This window comes from Camarhynchus parvulus, chromosome 19 (assembly GCF_901933205.1).
Source record: "Camarhynchus parvulus chromosome 19, STF_HiC, whole genome shotgun sequence".
Taxonomy (NCBI): domain Eukaryota; kingdom Metazoa; phylum Chordata; class Aves; order Passeriformes; family Thraupidae; genus Camarhynchus; species Camarhynchus parvulus.
This window is the reverse complement of record NC_044589.1, coordinates 8,878,733-8,904,814: the sequence shown is the minus strand read 5'-3', so window position 1 is coordinate 8,904,814 and position 26,082 is coordinate 8,878,733. Positions and strand designations below refer to the sequence as shown.

The 26,082-nt window shown below is 45.1% G+C and overlaps 1 protein-coding gene across 2 annotated transcripts in view; it reads left to right on the top strand.

Moving 5' to 3' along the window:
* The window catches only part of TBX4 (T-box transcription factor 4), a 33,196-nt gene extending 19,660 nt beyond the window's left edge, over positions 1–13,536 (top strand). For both annotated transcript variants that reach the window (XM_030962725.1, XM_030962724.1), the window contains exons 6-9: positions 8,425–8,577; positions 11,025–11,113; positions 11,440–11,681; positions 12,911–13,536. In XM_030962725.1, coding sequence (XP_030818585.1) covers positions 8,425–8,577; positions 11,025–11,113; positions 11,440–11,681; positions 12,911–13,536 — 1,110 coding nt within the window. The remainder of the gene's footprint in view (positions 1–8,424; positions 8,578–11,024; positions 11,114–11,439; positions 11,682–12,910) is intronic.
* The last annotated feature ends 12,546 nt before the right edge of the window (positions 13,537–26,082 follow it).

Here is a 26,082-nt window from a genome sequence, read left to right as displayed (position 1 = left end):
TTAGTGCCATCAGCTCCTCCTTGTACCAAAGGTAAGAGAATCTGATTTGTGTCATCAAAGGTGGCTTTTAACCTGAATGTGTTTTAAGCAGCAGCAGTTTGGAGGCAAGGGAGGCTGTGGGAAGGGTGCAGAGTGGGAAGGGATGTATCTGTGTTGCTTAAAATGATTGTGCATTGAGCCTCTAAAGAGCAGCTTTTCACTGGGACTCAGTGTCCCAATGCCTCCCAAAGCTGTCCAGAGAGTGTGATTCTGGCACAGCTGAACCAGCTGGAGCTCCTCACTCCAGAGGCAGGAGGACCCCACCAGCTTAAAACACTGCTAAAAATCCAGAATTTTTGCCAGTGTTTGTAATTTTTTGTGGATTTTGAGCCTCCAAAAGCCAGGCCCTGGCAGGGACTCGGTGATAACCCAGCCCCGTGCTGGGCCCTGACCCCCTCCCCACCCTACTGACCCCACTGAGACATGTGTGAGCTTCAAAGGCTCCCCGGCACCCTTTAATGCTGCTGTTATTAATCACAGCCCATCTCTGCTCCCCTGAAGGGGGGAAGCACCACGGAAATGAAATGAAATGAAGGAACTGTGGCAGGGCTCTCTCAGCGACAGTGACACAGAGCCACCCCTGTGGCAGGGCTCTCTCAGCGACAGTGACACAGAGCCACCCCTGCCACCGTTTGGCTGCCACAGCCATCCTGAGCTGCTGGCTTTGCACGTGGCATTTTTTCACTCCGTGTTTTCCTCTTGGTTAACTCTGCAGCTTAATATACGACTGTTTATGCTGTAAAATGTAAACCATAAAACATGCAGGATGTGCGATGTGGCTGTAAAACAAACAGGATGTGCCGTGTTGGTTTTGCAACTTTAAACGTTTGCTTTTCCTGACTTTGTCATTTTTTAACTGAGATTTTAGCGCTGCATTTTAACAGGGAAGACTTTAACCCCCTCCTCCTTTCCAATGAACAGCCTGTTTGTCTTTTCCCTAGTGAGACAGTGGTTTGGGTTTTGGGGTGATATCCACCATGCTGTGGCTCCAGAGGAGCCCTGCTCAGTGCCGTTGGGCTGTGTACCACAGCCCAGCACCTTCCCTCTCACATTAATGGGAAAATGCCTGAAATAATCTATTTTAAAGTGTTTGCTGCTCTATTTGGGCAATGACAACCTGCCTGGCTAAATGGGACTGAACCCATCCTCAGCCAGCTCCTCATTAGGCTTCTTAATTAATCCTCTGCCATAGAGATGTGGTGCTCCACTTTTTGTGGTGCACGTGGAGGAGAGCTGGGCTCTGCAGAGGGAGGGGGGCAAGGCTCCCACCAGCTCAGGCTCAGAACAGTTCTGCTCTTGCAGGGCCTGTCCCACGAAGGCATTACGTTAGGAATAATAACAGCTTCTCATTTCTAGGAATTTGTTCCCAGTGACTGCAAACACTTTCTTAAAGCTCCCTAAAAAAACAAGTCAGAAAAGCCACAGGGTTTGTTTGCCTTCCCGTGTGCCAGCAGAGCCTGCCTGCCTTTCCTTTTGTCTTTGATTTCCTCCAAACCTCAAAACCACGTGGAGTGAGGATTTCTGCAGCCTTGGCTGGGGCATTTTTGGGTGTGTGGGCAGCTGCCCAGGCAGAGCTGTGCTGGGTCACCCACCCTGGCACCCTGGGCCACTGCAGTGTCCCCATCCCTACATGGGTGCAGCTCCTCTGAGCCAGGGATCTCACCTGAAAGAGATTTCACATGATTCCACCAATAAATGAACCCATTTATCCATCCATGCCCTGACTGTGCACTGAAATAGCTGCTTTATGTCAGGGATGAGCACCCCCATGGAGATTATAACTGGAGGCACATCTGAGGCTTAAAGTAAGTAAGATAAACATCTTAATTAATAAACTGTGGAGTTGAAGCCTTTGCTGCAATCCATGGAATTAGGCTGGAGATTATTTACCATGATGGGGATGTGGGAAAGCCTCACTCTCTGCCACCCAGCCCTTTCCCTGCAGCCTCACAATCCCCACTCCTGCTTGCCCTGGCCCCTTATCTGTTGTGGTCAATTCTTACAGTCAGAGGCATGGGAGGCATTTGTCAATGCAGACACGTAAAACTGAGCAGGTTTTATATCAGAACAAATTCAGAGCTCTGTAATCTGCCTCAAACCCCTGTGGCTGAGCAGGTTTTGTGGCAGGTAAGGCTGTGCCCAGCTCACACAGCACAGCCTGAAAACGTGGGCTGTATATTCTGCTCCGGGGGGATTTTTCATCCATGAAAGGCTTCTTTCACACCAGGCTTAACAACTGAGCAACGTTCATGTTGGAAATGGATTAAGAAATCAGCAGCCACTGTAATGTTTAGCTACAGTGAGGTCTGTCTGATCCCAAAGAAAGCACTGTAAGCCACCTATGCTTAGAGTGAAATCTGAATTTATGTATTTTCAAAGCATTACCTGAAGAGATAATCAACCTGATAGAGCCTCTGATTTACGTGGGGCTGGTGAGTGATTCTGAGCACGAGGGATTCTGGCAGGGCTGGTGCTTTGCTCTCTGATGCCATGGGAGTAACAGGGCAGTTGCAGAGGTGAGAATAATCTTGGAAGTGCCAGCAAGGGTGGCACATCCCTTACCCATTCCCAGTGTCTGCTGCCTGGGAAATACCTGGCAGTGTTTTCCAGGTGAAAAATGGCAATGACTCCATCACTGGTGGTGCCTTTTCATTGCCATGATTACTTTATCTGCTTTTAAAATAAAGCTTTTATTTTAGTTGCTGGGATGTAACCTAGTGAGATTTAAAGCTACAGGATATTACAGATGGCCTGTCACTCATGACAGCATTTGAAGTGATATTCCTGTTTTTCTTGACCCAAATCTGCTGTTTACTGGCTTCACTCATTAATGCTGATGAGTTTGTTATTTCTCTTCAGATTTAATATTTGCACACTTGGTTTTATTTGATTATCACTGAAAGCCTTAATTTTTCCCCTAGTCCTGGGGTTTCCTCTTCATTTTTCTGTTAATTAAATCAGCCTTTTTCTGCCTGTGCCTGTCAGACGCACTCAGGCACTTTTAATTAGCTCCACGTCCTACTAATCTTGCAAAACCCTAATTTTGATTCATAATTTTTTTTTATTTGTTTGCTTTATGACTTGTGGCCAAGCAGTTTCCTCTCGGGTGCTGGTGGGAGGTTTCTGTGCTGCCTTGGAAGCAGCTTCCCCACCCCGGGCACTGGGATCACCAGAGAGAGAGAGGGATGGGGAAAATCCTGCCTGGGGAAAAGGACACAGCCTCACCCCTCTTGTCCTGCTCAGAGCAAAAAATTTCTTGTATTTTTATGTATAACATTTTGGGGGTTTATATATATATATATATATGTATGTATATATATATGTATATATATAAAATTTATATATTAATATGCATGTATATATATAAAAATATGTATAAATAATATATATCATTTCTTATATATAAAGAATGTATTTATATTTATATTTTATTTATATTTATAGGTATAAGAATATATATATATATGTAATCTCCCCCAATACCAAACCACCTTTTTTCCCAGTCCATTTAAACCTTGGAAAAACCCTTTTTTCCACCCCTCCTAAATTTGCAGGCAATTTTTTCAGAGCATCACTAAGCCTTCTGCTGAAAGGATATCCATGAAAAGATTATTTTCTTTCTTTTTTTTTTTTTTGGTACCCATTCATTTTAGGAAATCAGAGCAAGAGTGGTGCCCAAATAAATTACAAAGTGAAGTTTTACATTGTTTGCTGGGAAAAAAAGGAGCAGAGCTGTGTGCCCCTGGGAATGGTGTGTGTTCCACAGGGAGGGATGGATCCAGGATTTCCATTGCAGTCCTGGGGAAGAAGTGGCCAGTGGGCTTGGTGGTTGAAAAGAAGATTTACTTCTCTCTGTTAAATCTTTTTGTTGTTACATTGCTGGTTTATGTGAGTCAAATGCAGCAGATTTTGGTGAAGTTGAACTGGAATCAGACCCTGCAATGGTCAGGTTTGGAGTGGGAGGCAGCCTGGAGAAGGGCAGGGCAGGAGGTCACTGTCAGGGGGCCAGGTGACAGTGGGGGTCACACCTGGGCTCTGCCCAAACCCTCCCGTGCCAGAGTGGAGCTGGAATCACCCCAAAGCTGTGTCCTGATGAATTCCAGCTGATGGGAGATGAAAAGGAACCGAGGGAGAACAAACCCAGAAACCCCAGCTTTGGCCATCTCCTAAGGAACTTTTGTCTGAGCTCATGTTGAACCTTTTCCCAGGATTTTCCAGCCTTGCTTTTATTCCCCTCTGTGCTGATTGCCAGGGCAGTGTGGATTTGGGAGGCTCCCCTGCAGGAGCAGCCTGGCTGCACTCGGGGCTGGGCCTGGTCTGTGCCTGCCTTGGGGCAGAGAGAGGGGAATCCTCCCCTGGAAGGGAAAATCTGTAGGATGGGATTCAGGGGATATCACAGCTCCTGTTTTAGCTGCTGGAGAGCCTGTGGGCACACAATGTTTTATTTGATTGAACTGGGTGATGTCAGGGCTCTTTCCCACTGTAAATGATGGTGTGATTTTCACGCTGCCTTTGGGGTGAGGTGTCCCAGGGTGGGGGCAGGGAGAAGAGGGATCTGTGATCCCAAATCCCCTGGACACATCCTGGGCAGCACAGCTGGGTCAGCTCCAGTGCTGATGGAGCACCTCCAACCCATTCACTCCTAAAAAACCCTTCAGTCTGGGATGGTTTGTAGCACCAAATGCTCTAAATATTAATTGAGATGATTCTGCAGAGCCTCCTTGATTAAAACACCATTTTTTCCATGCAGAAAAGTGGATTGTCAGGTTTTTGTGCTGGGCTGTCACACTCCAGCTCAGAGTCCCAATGTGGGACCAGGGCCAGCCTCACTCAAAGGCTTTTTCACTTTGAAAGAATAGAGGGAAGGAAGAAAGAAGCAGAAAATATATTAAAATGCAAGATTTTATATTAGTTATGTGATCCCCCGGGAGCAACCATAAAATTATGTGGCTTTTTCGTAGCCATTTACTATTCAATATAAAAGGGGGAGTTGCCATAGCAACCCCTGCATCATCTGACATCTGATACCTTGGTGAAACAGGGAGCTCTTAAATCAACTCCCCAAATTTCATATGAAAGTAAATACATTTTACTGGTGATTTCAAGGCGAGTTTGCCTTGTGACAAGGAATGTGGCACCATTTCCCCAGCTCAGCTCGTGGCCTTTGGGTCCCATCCTGCAAACTCAGGCCCTGGAGCTGACATTACTCAGCAGTGTGAGAGATTAGAAGTTAGAGGAGTTTGTTTTCCTAAGTAAAATTAAATGAAAGGAGCAAATGAAACCATTTCTTTTAATATTTCTTGCTGACTGGGGAATGCAAAAAAAATGAAGTTGAGTTCTGTAACAGCTGAAGTTCCAGCTGCAAGTGTGTGAGCAGAACAAAGTAGGGAGACAGGGGGGTGAAAATAAAAATAAAAATTAGGAGGATGTTTGTGTAAGCTCACATTGGACTTTGGGGTTGGGCTGTCTCAGTCTGCTCAGCACGTGTGACATGGAGGGGTGGCAGTGACATCACCCTGGGGATCTCTGGCTTCTCTGCAGTTCCAGGGGCAGGGGGAGCAGCCAAGGGGTGCAAAAATATCCAGGAGCTCTTTGGGTCTCACCTGGTGCAGCTCAGGAGGGTCCCCACCACTGGGTCCCTGCCAAACGATCCCAACCTACTTACTTTTTGTACAAAAACAATTTAAAAAGATGTGTGACAGTGTCTGACACTGAATTCATCTCCCCAGGAAAAAGGGAAGTGCAGGAAAATACAAAGTTACCTTTGAGGCCAAGGGCTCCTACATCACTGCCCAGTGCTCTGTCCCATCAATTAAAATACTTCTCATTTTTGACACAATTCTTGAAGCTAATCTTTCCACTCATGCTCGTCACTGGAGTGGAATTTACATTTGTTTTGTGTATTTTTAGCTTTCCAAAGCAGCCTTGAAAACTATTTAGCCTGAATTGTTGGCATTTCACTTTGCACAGACTCGGTGTTTTGTGGCTAAAGGTTGTTTTTGGGGTGGTTTGTAAGGATTTTGAATGCACAGGGATTACAGCAAGCACAGGTGAGGAGGATTTGTGTGCAGACACAGCCTCTGTGCAGGAGTTTCTGTTCATAGGTAAAATGCTGGGTTAATGCAGAGAGCGGTTGCTGACCCCCCAAAAAGATGTGGGAAATCCCCTCTGCAGCTGGTGGGGAGCCACACACTCAAATCCCAACAGGAATTGCACTGAGACAGGTGAGCAAATATTCACTTTTTGTGCAAGGGACTGAAATGCCCAAACTTGTAAATGCAGTGGCAAAATTTGGCCATTTAGGGATTTTTTCATGATGAAACTCCAGGCAGATCTGCAGCCACAACTGAAACATTGAGCACCTGTCAGAAATCCTTTCCTGAGTTCTTCTAGCAGGCTCCAAGAACTCAATTTGTTCATTTTGGAAATTGTTTGAGCTCCTTGACCTTGAAGATGTTATTAAAAATGCATTTCTCTTTTTAAAGGGGTCATTATAGCCCAGTGGATCCTTTGGAGGGGGAACACAGGCTATTCATGCATGATGTATCAAAACTTGGGCTCCTAATTTTCCCTTTGGAAATCTCAGTTTAAAGTTGTTTTCTCCATCCTGAAGCTGAGTTTCTCTGGCTCTGGGGAAAAGTCACCCGTGCTGGGCAGTGTGGGACAGACAGTGAGGAGAGCTCAGCAAACCCCAGCTTTTGCTCCAGACAGCCATTATTTATCAGCATGCCTCAACTCTTAATTACTGAAAATTGAAATGTCCCTTCTTTTGTGAAAGTCCTGTCCCTTGGGTGTTACTTTGTGTTATGAGTGGCTGATACATGAAAGCAGAGAAAAGGCTCCAGCCCAAAACCTGAGCCGACCCTCTCAGCTCTCCACCCTGCCCATCAACAGCCACAAAGTGGTTCAGAGGCTTGATGCAAAGCTGATAAAATGCCAAAAATTCCTCATTCTCTCTCTTGGGGAGCAGGGAGGGTTGTCTGGAAAACGTCAACAGTAAAAATTGCATTTAAGTGGTGCATAATGCAGCAGCTACTGTGGGCAGGGGGACCTGCAGCAGCAGAGGGGCTTGGAGAGCACAAGCCCCATGCACTGCCTCCCATCCTACCTGGAGCACCTGGAGCTGCTGCTCTGAGCTCTCCTGGCCATGGCAGTCATGGAGATGGAAGGGTTTCTGAACACACAGAGCAATCACAGAGCAAAAACCTCCTGCTTCTTGGTAATTCTCATTTAAAACTGGCCAAAACCATAATTAGTGTGAGCTGATGCTGCTGTGCTGCAGTGTGCATGCACATCCATCCATCCATCCATCACCCCACCCATCCCAGTGTCCCCTCCTTGGCCCTGTCCCTGTCCCTGTCCCAGGCTTTGGGCAGCCCAGGGGTGACAGCCAGGCTGGAGTCCCTCTCCCCAGGAGCAGCTGGGCTCAATGAGCCCATTTGGGAGCGGAAGGAGGAGATTGGAAAGGATTATGCTGAGAAAACAAGGCAGCAGTATTTCTTCTTTGCCCAGTAAAAGGAATAAAGGCTTTTCTTAAAACCATCCCACTTCTTAAAAGCAATTCCATTTCTTGAAGCCATTTTCTTCTGCAGTGTCTGGGCACATCCCTGCTTTGTGGAATCTCAGTGCTGCAATGGGATGAGCCTGGGCAGCCTGTCTCAGCCCAAAAAGCTCCACCAAAAAAACCCTTTAGTGGAGCCAGGCTGTGATCCCTGCTGGACCTCAGCCCTTCCCCAGCCCCCCTGGCATCCTCCACAAAAAATCCCTTGGCTGGTGCTGGTCCTGCCTTTCACTGGCCAAGACTCGAGGAGGGGAGAGGTGCCTGGACCAGCCACCCACACTCAGCCGCTCCACAAACAGCAGGAAAAACCAGTCAGCTGCTTTGTAGTTTTTTGGGTTTTGTTGTTTATTTTTTTTACCATCAGATAAAAGAAAAATAGCTTTCTAGCTTTTTCCCCCTGTGGTTTCTGTGTTGTTTTTCTCCCTCTGCTAAACTGTGTATTTTTCAGCTCAGTAAAGCATTTATTAGGAATCTTTACAGGCCAGGCTGCTGGTGAATTATACATTGTGCAGCTTCGGCGTGAGCTGGGGAAAAAAAAAACTTATGACATTTTTTCCACCCAGACTGATTCTATCCAATAGCAATGGAAAATGAGGGTTTACCAGGAAAGCTTTAAGTTCAGCTCTGCTTGCCAGAGCTGCAGATACCTTTTGTGCCTTGGTCCATGTGCATTTCTAGAATGCAAATTTTCCTTTCTAACTCACAGCGAAGCTAAAGCTGAGCTCTGCCGGGCTTTGGGTCCTGCTGCAAAGTGTCCTACAGCCACGGCTTGACTCTTTTCTCTTTTGAATGGATTTCTCACTTTGGCATCAATTGTTTTTCAGATCATCCTCAATTCAATGCACAAATACCAGCCCCGGCTGCACATTGTGAAGGCAGATGAGAACAACGCCTTTGGCTCCAAGAACACGGCTTTCTGCACCCACGTCTTCCCCGAGACCTCCTTCATCTCTGTCACCTCCTACCAGAACCACAAGGTAGGCAGCTTTTGGGGCTACAGTGCTTTATTTCAGGAACTTTGTGAGAGGATCTTCCTGTTCTGCTGGTTTAAAAAACAAGTTTCCATGCTGGCTTTAAGCAGGAGGATGAGCCAGGGTGCAGCTCTGGAGGAGCAGCGATGCTGCTGGTTACAATATTTTGGCTGGTTACAATATTTTGGCTGGTTACAATATTTTGGCTCCCCTGACTCGCTGTGCTCACAGAGCTGAGATGTCACTCAAACAGCAAAGCACATGGAATAATGACCAGTAAAGCTTGCTCATAAATCTGCAGTGAGCAGTAATTACAGAATGTGTGTTTAGCGAGACAGATGAGGAATGTAACCATAAAAACGGAACCCGGAGCTGCCGATGTGGTTTGCACGAGGGGGCAGGAGGGGCTGGGGACTTTGGGGGTACAGAGGGGCAGTTCTGTGCTCTGGGTGGGTGTCAGGGGCACCTGTGTGCTGTAGGGGCTGCTTTGTGGTGTGGGGTGGTGTTACCTGTGCAGTGGGCAGGGTTCTGTCTGAGGGCTGGATCCCAGCAGGACTGACAGCAGTGGGACAGTAAATTGTCACCTCCTTGTGTCACCTCAGCAGGGCAGGGACAGCAGGGGATGGAAAGGCTTCAGATTCTACCCTGCTACTGCTCTGCCTTTGCACAAGCTCCTGCTCCAGGGCATTTTCCTAATGGTAAAGCCCAATTGCTGTATGAGGAATAATTAATAATTTAATTGGGATTTTTAAAGGGCATCAGACTCATAACTAAAGGTGCAGAGTGAGGTAGCACTGCCAGAGCCCTCCTGTCACCTGAGTGTGAAATCTGCCGTGGGTAACTGCACCAGTTCCTTTCCTACACATTCATAGGAAAATCCTGCAGGAACAGGAACAAGTGTGAAATTCTTCCTCCCCAATAACCTGACCAGAGCTTTTCCTCCCAAGCAGGATGCCTGTGTGCCCTTTGATGCTGGAAGCCCAGAGTCCTTGCAAAAATGTTGCAATTAGTGAGCCAGTAAAGAGAGCAGAAGCATGGATGTGGTGTGGACAGGCAGGGTGGGGGAAAAGTGCCCATTAGGACACTGAAGGTAGAAAAGCTGTAGCTGTTGATGTAAAATGACCAATTGCCCAAACATGGTTAACCAAAAAGACTCAAAAGAGCTTATATTTAATACATATTTAAAATGTGTGCTGTCAATGGTGCCTTTCATCCCTAAAGCTCCCAGAGTGCTCCATAAACTCCACACTTGCACTGTCACTGCTGTCCAGCTCTGCTGGGGGCTTGTGGCTGGGGGACAGCCACAGATTTAGGGAAAATGTCCCAGATGAGCCCGAATTCTTTAGTGAAGGTCCTGTGAGGAGCCTCAGGGGTCTGCAGGCTGGGGGGGATGGACACTGCCCTGAGCAGGGACACAGGGACCTGCACAAGGTGACAGCAGGCACAAGGTGACAGCACCCAGGACCTCAGTGTAGTCTGCAGAAAATCTCAGCCTCAGAGGAATACCTGAATGGCTTTATTTATTCTCTCAAGCATCAACAATTAAAAACTTGGTCTGGGTTTCTTTTAGAAGAAACAAACTGCTGAGTTATATTTAGCTCAGAACTCTCCTGCTAGCAAGAAGTGTGGCTGTAAATAATTGTATTCCTAAAGAAAAAAATGAGGAAGTCGAGGATAGAGGTTACCCCTGGGCACAGGTCAGTGAGGAAGGTGTGTGCTCACCCCAAATCCCCTCCTGGGCTGGATGAGGCCAGGGGAAGGTGACAAGGAGGGACTGAAGCTCTGATCCTGCTCACGTCAGAGGAAAACCACAGTCGCTAAATAACAAAATGAAATTAAGATGTACAAACCTGCTGTCAGGCTGTGGCTTTGGAAGGGTCCTACTCTTCTTGTGGTTCATCAGCTGCTTGAGCTTCCCTGGAAGAGTTTGAGCCCTGGAGGCTGCTTAAATTCACATGTCACCACCTTCCCCTCCAGCACTGATAGCGGCCAGCTGTGCTCTCAGGAGTTTTTTGTAAGGGATATTTTTCAACGTTGCTAAAAGTGCATTTGTTAGTAAAGCAATGCTCTGCAAAACCATCCCAAAGCAGAGCTGGCTGCTCTCCTCAGCATTCAGATGGGATGCAGAGAAGGGAGAGGGATAAAGCAGTGTTTGAGTTGTGATTTTCACAGAGTTCAAATGCCTGAATGGTGGCCAGAAAGGTGTGTAAAATTGTTATGGGAATTAGGGAGAGCCACACCATGACAAACAGGGCTCTCCAACATGGAAACATAGGGAACCTTTTAAATCAGACAAATAAATTCTGTCTGTCAGGAGTCCAGAAGAAGAACACAGGCCCTAGAATAAGACCAGACCCTGCATTTCACAGACCCACCAGCTCAGCCCTGCTGCTGCTGCACTTTTGGTCTGATTTGCTTTCAAACACTTTATTCTTGGTTTTGTTCTTTTCAAGATAACCCAGCTGAAAATTGAGAACAACCCCTTTGCCAAGGGCTTCCGGGGCAGTGACGACAGCGACCTGCGCGTGGCTCGGCTCCAGAGGTACCTCCCTCCCTCCCTCCTCTTCCTCCCTCCTCTTCCTCCTCACACCTGCAGCTCTTGGGAGAAGCAGCAGAACGTGCCAGAGTGTTTGCTGGTGCCTGAGTGGCACTGATGTCCCTCAGAAGCCCCTCCTGACACACTCTGTGCTCTCAGCCCTGCCCGCACCCAGAGCATGCGATGAGTTCATCGTCTGAAGCAAAGGGGGGTGAGGTCACTGCCTGGAGATGCTCTGGGGGAGCCAAACCAATATTTCCTCACTCTGCTGATGAAATTCTGATGATGCTGATCTCTGCCTAACCAGCCTTCATTTTTCTCACCTCTTTCAGCAAAGAATATCCAGTAATTTCCAAAAGCATCATGAGGCAGAGGTTGGTGTCCAGCCATGGCCAGCTGTCAGCAAAGCCAGATGTGAACCCACTCCATGGGAATCACCAGAGCCTGCAGCATTATCAGTATGAGAACGGTGCTCACATGCAGTTTGCAGCTTCAGATACTCAAGATCTGCCACTCAACACCTTCACAGCACAGAGAGATTCAGGGCTCTTCTACCATTGTCTAAAAAGAAGAGGTAACTCGAGTTCACAGCTAGAAAAATATCACAGAAAATAAACCTGAGACCGTGAGTTTGGTTTGGATTGGTCTCTTGGGCCTTGATCTTCAACAACACTGCTGTGATTGGAGTGTATTGGAGGTCAGGAGGCAAGAGCTGCTGTTTGGAGCAATTTTTAGTGGGTTTGTCCCATAGAAGGTCAATTCAGACTCTGAGACAGAGCTGAAACAATTAATTAGAATGTGTAATTCAAATGGCACAGAGCTTCAGTGGAAAAGTATCCATTGTTAGGATCAGCTGAATTCAAAATTGTTTGCAGGAGGCCATTAGCATTACCAAAATTCTACACTTTCCAAGGCAAAGCCATGAGCAATTCCCTCAGTGTCTGCAGACCAGTGGGACTGTGGGAGCTTGGTATGAGCAGCCCTTTCCTCTCATCCACTAATTCTCAAATTTAAGTGAGCTGTGACTGCATTCTCTTCCTTTTAGTCCAGCATCAGATGAGATCATGGCATGTTTTAAGTTAAATGGAAAAATTTTGCACAGAAGAAAAAATCCTTCTATTTGCATGTCTCACTGCCTGCTAATTTATTTAAGCTGGGAGAATCCTCTGATCATGGCTAAATGAAGAATCTAACAGCACCAGTAATGAGGGCTGCAAGGCAAATGTGTAATTTTAGCAGATGTTTAGTGTGCAGATGAATTCACTAATTCATCCAGAGAATATTCCTAATAAATAGCAGAAAGCTGCTGGGGACCAGGGCCGTGGTCCTCACAGGAGGAGAGGGGCTGTGCAAAGCTGAGCAAGGGCTGCTCACTGGGAAAGGGCTCCTTTATCTGGAAATATTTCTGCAGCTTTTGACATGAATATCTGGGCAATGTAGAGTCATTTTTGCAGCGACAGGAAGGCAGGCTGTGATAAGACCCTTTAAGAGACTTCTTGAGTTTGTCAGGAGGAACCGTGCAGGAGTGTCAGGGCCCTCCTTATCTGGATGAACGTGGAGTAATCCCTGATGTGAGAAGAGTCCCTCACTTAAGCTGACAAATGTCACCGGAGCGCTTTGAGGCCGGGGAGGATTAGCCTGACATTTGCAGCACGATGTCTTTTTGATGTTGTACATTGTTTTCCTAAAGTAAAATGGTTTAACTGGATTAAGCTGAGAGAGGGCACCACTTTAGTGAAATAATCGCGGCCTCCGAGGGCACTCCTCAGCAGAGCCGCTCCTCAGTGTGAATTTCTCTTGCAGAAAGCGCTCGGCACCTGGACCTGCCCTGCAAACGCTCCTACCTGGACGCCTCGTCCTCGGTGGGGGACGATCACTATTTCCGCTCGCCGCCGCCCTACGAGCAGCAGATGCTGAGCCCGTCCTACTGCGGCGAGGTGGCCCCCAGGGAGGCCTGCATGTACTCTGGCTCCGGCGCCGACATCGCCGCCGTCTCGGCCGTCGACGATTTACCGCCGCCTCCGCCGCCGCTGAGCTGCAACATGTGGACTTCAGTCGCACCTTACAGCGGCTACAGCGTGCAGACCATGGACACTGTGCCCTACCAGCCCTTCCCGCCGCACTTCCCCGCCGCGCCCATGATGCCGCGGCTCCCCCCGGCCATGGCGGGCCAGGCCTCGCAGCCGCCCGGGAACGGCCCCTTCAGCGTCTACAACCAGCTGGGCCCGGCGCCGGGCCGGGAGCGCGGCCCCGCCGCGGCCTTCCCCAGGGAGCGGGGACACCCGGCCGTGTGCGAGAGGAAGGCGCCCTCCCCGCACCTGAACGCGGCCAACGAGTTCCTGTACTCGCAGAGCTTCTCGCTGTCCCGGGAGTCGTCGCTGCAGTACCATTCAGGGATGGGCGCTGTGGAGAACTGGACCGACGGGTGACCCCCGAGGCCACAGCTGCCCTTCTGCTCCGGGACAGTTCAGGCAGTGTTGATACCTGTGGGTAACTTGCACTTCGGTGAGACACATGTGCATTTCCAGAGGGATTTGTGTGGGTGAAGAGCTTGTATCTTCAGGCACACAGAGAGTTCCATCTCCTGCCTCAGTGGGCTGGATTCATCAGGCTCTCAGTGACTCCCAAATAAATTCATTCTCGTGTCTTCATGCAGTAGAAACCATCCTCATGACTAACGAGTGACGTAGCTAGTCATGTTCTTTTGCTTGTAATGTTAAACATCCATGAGCAAATTTTGGCTATTTGGGAAAAATACGAGCTTCACTTTTACGGTCCTTGGCTCACGAAGCCACAAGCTTCCCAAGCTCCGAGGAGAAATCCGTTCGATCGGTTGCGTAGCTCAAGGACTGCCGTGGCAGCGCTTCTTTAGCCCCTTGGGTCCGTAGGGATTCCAAAGGGATTTGTTCCCCGGGCAGTGAGGGGGCGGCGGGGCAGCGCGGGGCCGTGCCCGAGCAGGCTCCGATGCACAAATGTCTCCTCTTGCCCCCACAGCAACATCGGGCGTGGCTGTGGGAAGCCGAGAAGTGAAGAGTTAAGTCCGAGGCCAAACAGCGAATTAATTGCAGCGTTAGGAACAGACCCAGTGTCTTCAGACTCCCATCCCTTGATTGAATCACATTTGCTTATTGCAATATATTTATGAAGTTTAAGCTTAAAAGTCGCTAATACTTTCCAGAACCAATTTCTGTATTTGCTGGTCCTTGATTTCTTTCGTATTCAGCTGAAACGTGCCTTTTGTGCTATGTTCTTTTCTTTTGCAGCTAACTCAGAATTGTCTTCAGCCTGAAGGAGGCCTAGAGGAATATTTTCCTAGTGATGGGGTGAGGAGGGAAGAGCTCCCATGCCCCATCAGGCTTTACAGTGTACAGATATTTGTAGAACAGGTAAAATCTGTGAGCAGGGCGTTCATGGCCCCCTGTGCTCACTGGGGGAGGCCCAGGGTCACTCCTGGCCGTGCCCTCTGCGTGTCCCCGTGGGTTCCATCACAGGCTGGATCTGGTGATCTCAGAGGCCCTTTCCAGCCTCGGTGGTTCTGGCAGGAGGCTGTCACTCCCGGGGAGGCAGAGGAATCCCTCTGGGGCAGAATTCACCCACAAAGCTCCTGTCCCACGCAGTGTCCCTCCTGCTGAGCCCCGGGCTGTGCCACAGGTGACGCTGGAGCTGGGTTCCACTGAAGAGCACAATGTTCCAGCTTTAGTCATTGCACAGAGGGGTTTTATTTCATTGTTTCCCAAACGGGCAAAGGCAACAAGCTGAAATGCAGGTTTGGAAGTGGGGAGGTGCTTCTGTGCTTTGGTGAATCCATCCCAAGGAGGAGCCCCATGGATGGGGGGCTGTGACACAGCCCCGAGGTCACATTTCAACCAGGACAGTCCCCTGCAGCCACTCAGCAGAATTCCTCTGTGACTGCTGGGGATTTTGTAACCAGATTTTGGAAATCACTACAATTTTTGCATGCTGAATAGCTATTTATATACATATATATTTTATATATATATATATATAAAAAATTATATATATCACAAATGCAGGCCACGTGTCCAATTCAGCTTTGCTTTTAATGAATGAAATACTTAATAAAAATGAATGTTGCAAAGGGTTTTTTTTTTTGGAAAGACATCTATTTAAATTTTTTTATTACACACCTTTGATGTAAAAACTAAGGATTGGTTAGACAAAAAAAAACATATATACTACAGATAAATCTTTATTAGAAACCACATTAGATACAGGTGGTATGGAACTTTAAAATGTTTGTTACATAGCATGGACATTTTATTTTACATATCAGAACATAAAGTCATTTTACTACTACAAGCTGTCTCTGGGTGCATTTCAATAATTAGTATAAAAATGTTCCATGGTGAATTAAGATGCCTCGTCTCTCTTCTGTGTCCTGCTGCCTGACTACACCACCCTCCCCCTTCCCAAGGTGCACACCTGGCCCTTTTTCACCATCCCAAAGCTCCACCAACAGGTTTTAGGTGCCCATGGGTTTATTTGGGATTTTCCAGGTGTTTCTTTGTTTAGGGGACACCTGAGTTGATCTGAGCACTGAGTTAAAGCAGCCTCTGGTCCCCAGAGCTGCAGCTCCAGGGACAGGGGTGAAGAATGGAAGGTGGGAGGAGGAGGGAGAGGTCTGGGGGTGTCACTGCCCAGAGCTTGCAATGCCCAGTTCATTTCTCACTGTGACACTGCATCAACGCTGAGCTGACAAATGGAACCCAGAAATGAGTGGGGTCAGCAGCCCAGGCTGCAAAGGAAAACCTGCCTGGATCTTCTGCCTGTTTTACAAAGGTAACCAACACAATAACAATGTCATTTTTAATGAATAATCGCTGCTGCTATTTTAACCATTTTTCATGTACTTTCTGCTCATCCATGCAATATTTATTGATTTAAGGCAATTTAAAAAGTAATTCCTGTAAGAATCAGCCCAGAACCTTTCAGTCAATGCAGGGAGTGTAGAGAAATCATGGAATTATTGCAAGTTTTACCTGGCAGCCTTTGCAAAGGGCAGGGCCCAGGCTCTGTCCCACAGCAGCCACTGGAGCTGAGGAGTGCCCTGGGAATCCCTGTGCCAAATAATGAGCTTTTCCTTGTAAAAATAGCACGGGGTATTTATGAGTACAGGACCTGATTGGGAAAGGCTGAGTTAGCAGAAAAATGTGCAAAATTTGGATATATGCTAATCTGGTCATCTGGGTTCCTTTTATAGTCACTGGAGAGAGATCAGACATTGAGATTAAATGGGATGAATCATTCTCCAGTGACAATCTTTTTCCACTCAGAGGAATCTACTTAGAGCTGATTTCCCATTTCCAAATGGCTAAAAAAGTCATATTAGTGGGATCCCCCTCCTGTGTGACTTTGACAAAAACATGGAGACATCATTGAATTATTTACATTACAAATCCCACTCAAGATGAGCACAGGCAAAAGAAAAAAGAAAAAAAGCTGGTGGTATTAATTTGTGGGATGGAAACTGGTTGTTCTTTTTTTAGTTCACTTTATGTTTTCATTGCAAGATTTCTAGCCTGGCTGTGTGTCCAGTCCCAGGTGAGGCACCCAGGTTCCATTGGATTTCTCCTGCTTTTCCCACCTGGAGAGGCTTGGCAGGTGCTGGTCCTGATGGAGATCCTGGTAGAGCAGGATCCTTTCTGGAGATGAAGCAGAGCACAGAAACCCTGAGTGTCCTGGAGGATTTGCTCTGTTTGTTTTTCAAATCAGAAACACTAAACTGGGGACATCACTAACAAAAAATCCCAACAACCTGCACAGCTTTGAAAGAGATCAAGTGTGCTTACTGTGTCCCAGTTTGATTTACTGCAGTTTAAACAGCTTTTAATTCTCAAGAATGTGGAGGTTCATGTGTGTGGAGGCTTTTCCAGCCCCAGAGCTGCAGTCGGGAATGGCAATCCAAGCTCAGGGAAACCAGGCCCATTTCAAATCAGATTAAAGCAAAAATTAGCAAGTGAGAAAAACCTGAATACACACGAGGACCGTTTGCCATTGATGTGCTCTAATCTGTGCTAAAAGGCCCAGGGAATTTTTTAATTCTGTTTTTCTTGAAGGTAGATGTCCAAATTTCATCTTGGCCCAGGCAGGCTCAGTTGCACCGAGCCCAGCAGCACTCGGTGCCAGACTGAGCTTGGACTTCCCTCGAAATAGAACAAATATTTGTATCAGCTTGCTGAGAATGTGAGTAATAGGAATATTTGCCAGAATTTAAACAAGCTAAACTTCAGTCCTGCCAAAAGCCCCACCATTCAATTTGGCATCACTGGCAGCTCACAGGCTCAAGAGGGGCCTAAGTCTGGAAGAGCTGGGGTGTTTTTGGCAAACATGAATTTATTTTTCTCTCTCTCTACATTTTGGAAAAGTTGTGCCTCTCTGTATTAATTTATGATGTCATTAAATAATTCTTTTTGCAGCTTGTATAGAAAGAATGTTTCTTTTGAAGATGAGAACTCCCTTGAGGATGGTTATAGTGAAAAATTCCAGCCAGAGAGAACTAAAAAAACTCTCCTCTCTCCTTGGTCACTCATGTTTCTGCAGTAGTGCTTAAACAGCAAAAAAATCTACAATATTTTAATTTAAGGACCTGCTCCAAGGAGGTGCCAAGCACTTGACTGTGACAGGAGGCAGCCTAAATTCAGTGTGACTTGAGGGGTTTTATTCCTGTGATAGCAGGCTGGAAGAGAAACCATGAGCCTGTCACTTGCTGGTAGAAAACATCACATTTTGAACTGATTTGCTCTCTGCAAAGAACAGCATTAAGATTAAAAATTAAAGAAAAGGAAATCTTGGGAGTGGTACAAGCAAAGCACAAAGCCTTGTCCAACATGAACCTTATTTAATGTGCAAACCCTGCCATGAGAGAAATGCCTGTAACATGAAATGCCACTGCTGGTGGTTTTATCACAGGATTCCAAGCACCAGCACCAGCCTTGTCCTGCTTAAACCAGAATTAAATTTAAACCTGGCATGGGCTGCTCAGGCTCACTGGGAAATGCCAGGGGAAGGTTTGTGTCACCTTGCTGGGTTTTTGTGTCACCTTGCTGGGTTTTTTGTCACCTTGCTGGGTGTTTGTGGCCCCCAAGCCCCCAGATCCTTTCCCTGGCCATGGCCAGCAGATTCTCCTGTCTGAGCACTCTGGGGATGCCAGCTCAGGTGTCCCAGAGGATTTACAGCAGCAAGGATGGAAAATTGCCCTCGTGAGCCCCAGCCCACCTTTGGAACCGGGTCCTGAGAGAAGGAAATAAAAAGGAGATTAATTAGTGCAAAGAGCTAATAACACCAATTCAATTAAAATCAGGGAAATTGCAGGTTTTGTTAATTAGAAGCTCATTTAATAAAAGAAAAGGAAAACCCACTGGAATGAAAAGAGGAGGCATAGCTGTAACAGGTCACAAGGCTCTTGTTCCAGTGTAAAATGCTGATGGGGAAGAGGTTTGAAGGATTATTTGGCAAATGCCAACATTTTTCATCAGGGTTTTTTTGTTGTCATTCTCCTTAGCTCTCAGCAAACACAAATATTTGGCTTTGAACCATACATTGCTGCAGTTTTGAGGAGCATTCTCAGTGGGGCTGTATTTACAAACTGGTGGAAATTTGACTTTTTAATAAGAAAAATTAGGTGGAATGTCAGCACTGTCTTCTTGGGCAGCAACAGTTTTAACAGTCCTGAAAGACAAAATTTATCTTCTAGCTGGGAGGTTCCACTGATAACAGCACTGGGCCAGGGTTGTGTGCTCATGCTGAGCCCTGCAGCAGGGAGGACATCCCTGAACATTCCCAGAACAACATGTCCAGAGAACAATTCCTGACATCAGGCAGTGCCTGCTGCAGCTCAGACATGAAAAGCCCCATTTTTGTGTTTCCATGCCAAAATCCTAAGGCTCAGTCCTATTTCTGTTGAAGTCAATAGGAAAACTTTTATAGACTTCAGTGTAGCAGGACCAGCCCTTTAATCTGCCCCTCTCCAAGCCCAGCCTGCAGCCTTGGCTTAGGAATGAGCCATGGAGTATTTGAGTGTGATGGATGACACAGCCACTCTGAAAATTGCAGTTCACTCCTGCCCAGGGTATCTAAACAGCCACTGAGAAAATAACAGAAGTCTGAATCTGATCTTTAAATTATTAATTTAATAATCTGGTATTTAATAATTAGTATTTAATATAATAAATACAATTAATAAATATAAATATAAAGTAAATATTTTAAATTATCATATTTATAAATAAAATCATTTATATTTAAACATTCTATTTATAAATATAAATGTAATAATATTTACATTAAAAATCCTATTGATTTCCAGAGGACAGGATATTCTCCTTCCACAGGTACAGTGTGACCTCCCTGACAATCTGATATGGTCACAACTCCCTCCTTGGCTGCACCACCACATTCAAAGGTTTGCTTGGAAATACTTTGTTCCTTTTTGTTGTTTCTTGCTGTGGCTCGGGATCCTGTGTGGGGCAGTGCTTCCTTGGATTGGTTTTCCACAGTTGAGCTCCTCTTGTGTCCTTCCCAGTTTTCCTTTGCACAGATACTGCACTGCACCATTCCAATGAATCATGCTTTCTTCTCATAAAAATATTATTTGAGTCTGATGCCAAAGGCCAGATTTCCATAAAAGAGACTCAGAATGAGTAATAAGTACAACAAAAAGGATTTTTATTCTTCTGTGTTTCCCTCCCCACTCTCATTTTTGGGGGTCAGAAGACCAGTGGCATTGGAACTGATATTTTACATCTTTAGTTTTGTTTAAGAGCTGTCTTTTCTGCTGGCCCAGGCATTGAGGTGTTTCCACCTCCTCACACCTCTTGGTTCAACAAAATATTTCTGATCCCTGTGCCCTTTGTCACCCCAGTTCCTGGAGCCAGGAGCCAGAGGCAGCTGCCAAGGCCCAGGACAGAGAACCCCCAGGGGAAAAGACTTTTCCCCAAGGGAAATCTCTGCTTATCCTCTCAGCCTCCCAGCTCCCCTCCTGGCAAGGTCAGGAGCCAACAGGAAAATGTTGGGGCCAAAATGTGGGACATTGGCAAGGCAGAGCTCAGCTGAGGCAGGGATGGAGCCTGGAGGAGGGATTTGGTTCCTGGCTCTGGATAAGCTCTGCCCAAACTGCAGCAGGAGCGCGCAAGGCACAGAGAGCACGGCAACTCCGGCTTGGAAATTCACCCAGACTTACAACAGGGATACACAGAGGAGTTGCTGGGTAGGATCCATGTAACCACAGCTCCTCTGCACACTCCTCTGCTCTGGGTGTTTGTTGCTAACCTGGAAACATCTTCAGCTCTCCAAGGTATCAGCAGTGCCTTTCATGTGCTGGTACAGGAACAAGTGGGAATTGCCAGTGTAAAGTGATAGTAAAGGCTGTCCTCACTTCTGTTTAATAGGGTACATTCCTTTTTGTAATATTGCTGAAAGTCCCTCAAATATAAGTGAAATAAAAACTGTTCTTTTACTTACTGCTAATAACAGCCAGTCATGCTGTCCTTGAGAGCCACATATAAAAACAGTCAAGAAATATTTTCAAATGGTAAAATACTGCACTATAAACGAGACTTCAGGAGATGTTACCTAAATTAGCCTCCTTCAAATGCCTTTGTGATATTTAATCATAATCATAAAAGTCAGAGTGCTTTTGCCTTTCCATCAGAAAGCAGCCTTATGTGTTTTGCTAGTCCCAGCTCCACACGGGCTGGGTGTCGTGGTGTATAATTTCATAGACACAAAGACACTTCACTACCATAGCTCTCATTATTAAACAATATATTTTAATTGTCACCACCTTTCTCATATAGACATGGGCCAAATCTGCCCTTATTGGCTTCAACTGAGCTCCACAAGGGACGAATTTGGCTCAATATATATAAAAATACAGCAACTCGAGTCATAAAAAGAAATGTTTGGGTTTCTTTTTTTATAGCAGCTGGGTTTTTTTGCCATCTGAACACACATGCCTGGCCAGTAAAATCCCCTGATAAAGGACTGAAGTGTTTAAGACTTCATATGCAGAATAGCCCATGGTGTTTAATTACAATAGCAAAGATGCCATGCTATAAAAGCCTTTCTTACCTGGAGAAGGGATCCATGCTCCCAGTGAACCTTAATTACCCAGGACATGCTGAGTTTTCCCCTCTGGCAATAACCTCTCACACCAATAACTCCTCTGGCTCCTTTGACATCTGAATAGTTGAATATTGTTAATTTTTGCTCTAATTTCCTTGTTTGGGTTACAGCTTTCCAGTGGTTTGCTTCTGGTGGAAGTATTGAGCATTAGAAGAGCTGAATTGCTGGGACATTCCTCTTCCTTTCTTCCACTCTTCCCTTGGAGTTTTGCTCTCTCAGCCTGCTCTGGCACTGCTGCTCCCCCAGCTCCTTCCCAGCATACTTGGCTCCAGATGGAGATTTATGCATTTCCCCTCCTGTGATCCTTTCCTGCTCCACCAGCAAAGGTTTCAGCTTCATCCCAGGCCCAGAAGATGCAAATTTCTGCAGAATGAATTCACTTTAGACTTTAAAGGAAAAGCTTTACCTGGCTGCCAAGCACTCCCCAGTCATTGCTTTCACAGCTCTCACACACAAACACAGGGCACAGCACAGTAAAAATCCCCATCCAACTGATATTAATGTGGGGAGACTGAATCTTTGTTATTTATTGAGTTATATCAGATTTACAGCTCACATTTCTGCTGAACTTTTATTGGTTCATAAAGAGAAGATTCCATTTTTACCTGGAAAATGCTGCTTTTTGTGAGGAGGGGAGGAAAGCTCTCCCTTGGAAAGCCCTGGGATCTCAGGCCATGATTTAGAACCATCACCTGCATGATCCTCCTCATCCTCACTCCTGCATCCTCAGCTTTTGATGGAGCCAATTTCCTGAGTGCATGTGAAAGCCTGTGGCTGCAGCCTGGAACAATCCTAGCTCAGTGCTTCCCTTCTGTTGTTGATCCTTTAATTTCCTCCAGCCCACTCCTGCAGGGGACTCTCAGTTTTATGCTGCTCCTTTGGACTAATCATTTACAACTGCCTTGAAAAAAAACCAACCAAATCCTTCTCTGGGCTACTGCTGCATGGAAGGGTCACTAATTGGGATGTACTTCCAGCCAAAAGGCACCACAGGCTTAACAGCAATTCACAGCAACCTGAAAATTCTGCCCAAAGCTTTCTAAGCAGAGCAGTTCTGTAGAATTTTACTCCAAAAATTAGGGTTGCAATCCATAAAATTCCTCTGCAGTGCAGATTTTCACACTTTGAAAAGCCAGGCCAGCAGAAAGTCAGATAAAAACCGGATGGATGGATGAAATCCCAGTGCCAAGATCTGTGCTGATGGTTGGGAATGTTACACACAGGGCTCTTATCATGGGCACAGCTCTGGGTGTGGAAATACAAACTTGGAAAGTGGCTGCAGTTGCAGGTCTGGAAAAAAGGCACAAGCTGGATTGCAAGTTTAAAACCAAGTGCCTGAGGGGGAACTGTTACCTAATGACAAAACAGGAAACAAGATGAAATACAGAGGGGACATACATTAATTCCTCTGGATTATTGATGTTTGTGGTCTGTAAAATGGAGATCAAAACAGTAATTTTATTATGTAAGAAAACCAATATTCATTTCAGGCTATTTTAGTAAAAAAAATGTATTAAATTCCAACTTAAAGCTGAGAATGAAATGCCCAACTCTTAGGCAGCAGCCTCATTAATTTATTTTACCATGTTAATTATGTAATCACAGATGCACATCCTTCTAAACACATTTTTAATGGTGTGGCTTTTCTGAGCTGTGCTAATAACAACCACAAACACAAAGACATGAATAATCAGTTATTATAATTCTTTTTGTGTTTCCATACATTGCAGGTGATAGAATTGCTCTTGAAGAATTATTTTATTGCATTAAAGGATAAATTTATACAACAGTTTGATGCATTTTACACACCAGCAACCACTACAAACTATTGCTAAACCTTTACATGAATACAAGCACATGACCTGCAGTGAGAACAAACCCACAGCAGATTTTCAGGACCAGAAATGGGGTTTGCAGCTATTTCTGGCTGGATCAGCCAGTCAGACTCACCCTGAAAATCAGCAAATTCAACCTTTCCCATGGAAAAATGGAAAATCAGCAAATTCAACCTCTGACATGCTCATGATAAAAACCTGAGATTCAATTAAAAAAATATTCTGGCATCACAAACCAAGGGTATTCCCGGATACTTTGGGGACAGAAAGGAGATTTTAGGGGACAGAAAGGAGACTTTAGGGACAGAAATGAGATTTTAGAGGACAAAGACTTTATGGGACAGAAGGGAGACCAGAGGACAGAAAGGAGACTTTAGGGACAGAAGTGAGAATTTAGGGGACAGAAAGACGACTTTAGGGGACAGAAATGAGATTTTAGAGGACAAAAGAGACTTTATAGGACAGAAAGAGGACTTTAGGGGACAGAAGGGAAACTTTAGGGATAGAAAGGAAACTTTAGGGGACAGAAAGGAGATTTTAGAGGACAGAAAGGGGATTTTAGGGACAGACAGGAGGAGCTGGAAGGGCTGGAGGATGCTTTGGGGCCTGGCTGTGCAGGCAGGAGCAGCACAGCCAATTTATGCTCTGCTAATTCTCCCCTCAGCCCATCAGCCTGAGCCTGCTCTGATTGCAGCAGAAAATCTCTGCATGGAGATCAACACTGCTCCCTGCCATAAGATCCTAATTATTTGAAAGGCATTTGTTTTCATAGGTTTTTTTGTTGTTTTTATGTGTGCAGGTCGATGGCATTTTAATGCCTTGTTCCAGGGCTGGTTTACAGCAGCCCGTGGCTGTGCTTTGTGTGCAGCATTTCACCTCCACTGGAATATTTTCCAAATTCCCTGTAAAAGTGGTGGATATTTCCTAAGACAAATAGAGGGAGGTTTTTTACCTGCTCTAATTTGCTGTTGATAGGGGAGATAGGAGGTGGGGGTGTGTGTGTCCCTCTGTTTGTGGCCTGCTTGCAAAAAGGGTTTGTGTTCATTAAAGGATATTCTTGCCAGCTCAGTTTTATGGGGCTTTTTTAGTTACATAAACAAATGGAAATGTTTTCATTTCTGGGTTTCTTTAATCCAGTTGAAATCACAGCAAGACAAAATATGCCAATGCTCCCCTACCATGTTTTCAGCCCAGACATTGCCATGTGGGGTCTCTAAATGCACAAGGAATTAAAAAATGAGGCAATTCAAACTTGGAATAAAAATGGAATTGATGAGAAGTTTTTTTATATTAAATTACTTTGAGGGGTATGTAAGGTAAACAAACATTCAAAAGTGAAAAGGAAGATAAAACCACATTTACCAGCATTCAGAAAAGCCCAGTGAAATATTTCTTTTAAACATATGGTGAAGCCTTTGCTTTGTGCAGTCAAATGGCAGAACCCCCAGTGAGTTCCATGGGGCCAGAATTTGTACCCAGGTAACTCCTTCCCATCCCTCACACACAAATATTGTGCTGAACACCAGCTTGGTTGGGGTTGGCATTAAATAATTAAAGTCCTTTACTTATCTGTCTAATTAGTCCTGATGAAAACATGGCATTGCTCAGCAAAACTCTTCTAAGATAAAACAGAATCTAAATTTCCTGGTTTTAGTTCTGGAGGGTTCTGTAGCAGCAAGCAATAATGAACAGAGGAGGGAAGCAGCCAGACCTACAAAAGAAATGGTATTTTAAAAGGACTGGATTTAGGATTTAGGGGGAAAAAGGGTTTGCCTTTGTACATAAAGAGCTCTATTCATTAAAAGAAGTTTTTACAAATGTGGTTATTTCAAATAGTCAAAAAGTGTGAAATACACTTAAAATGAGTAAAATTTGTGGGTTTTCCTAATGGGTTAAATATGTGCCATACTAATAAAGCTCTCCTCACACCTCTTCCTACCTCAGAGTCCTTGGCCTCATTCTGCAAATGTTGGGAACTGAGGGATTCAGCATTCCTGGGATGGACCCTGAGCCCTGCAGGGCCCAGCTCTGGGGACAGGCAAAGGGATGGGGCTGAGCTGGACACAGGGCAGGGCCCAGGACACGGCAGGGAGCTCCTGAGAGAAATCCCAGCCGAGAGCAAGGCCCACAAATCAGGAACACCCAGCACCCTCCAACCTTCCTTCTGCCAGGCAGCCCCAGCAGGGCCAATTTTAAACCAAAAACTGCCTGAATTCTGTGTAGCTGCTAAGAACTTGTGTCACTGCAGAGTCCAAGCACCTCTCAAGTACATAGAAATATACATGTGTATACATACATACAAATATACATGTGTATACATACATAGAAATGTACATGTGTATACATACATACATACATACATACATACATTTTTTTATCTTTTAAATTTTAAAATATACATAAATATATGTGTGTATATATAAAATATATAATGTATAAAATATATAATATATACTAGAAAAATATACAAAAATATATTATATAAAATATATTTATACATAAATATTTAAAACATATAAAATATATATATTTTATGTATATACACATACATATATACATTTCTATAATATATTTTAATATATATTAAACTATACATATTTTAATATATATTAAACTATACATAATTAAGGTATATAATATATAACATATGTATCAATATATCAAAATGTATAATTAATAGATAGTATTATATTTTATATAGAATTATATAGATAATATGTTTCCATAGATACAGAATTAATATATAAGAGATAACACATATATATTAATATAGACTAATATATAACAGATTGATATATAATTATATATTTATGTTAATTACAATACAATTCTATCTATTAATATATATAATAAATATATATATACACACATCAGGCCCAGCTCACTCCTGACTCTGCTATTAGCAGACAATGAGCTGCTGTCTGCAGGAGGCTCTCCCACATCCCCTGCTCTCCTTCCCATTCCTGTTTATAAAACCTACCTGGCACTTTCACTGTA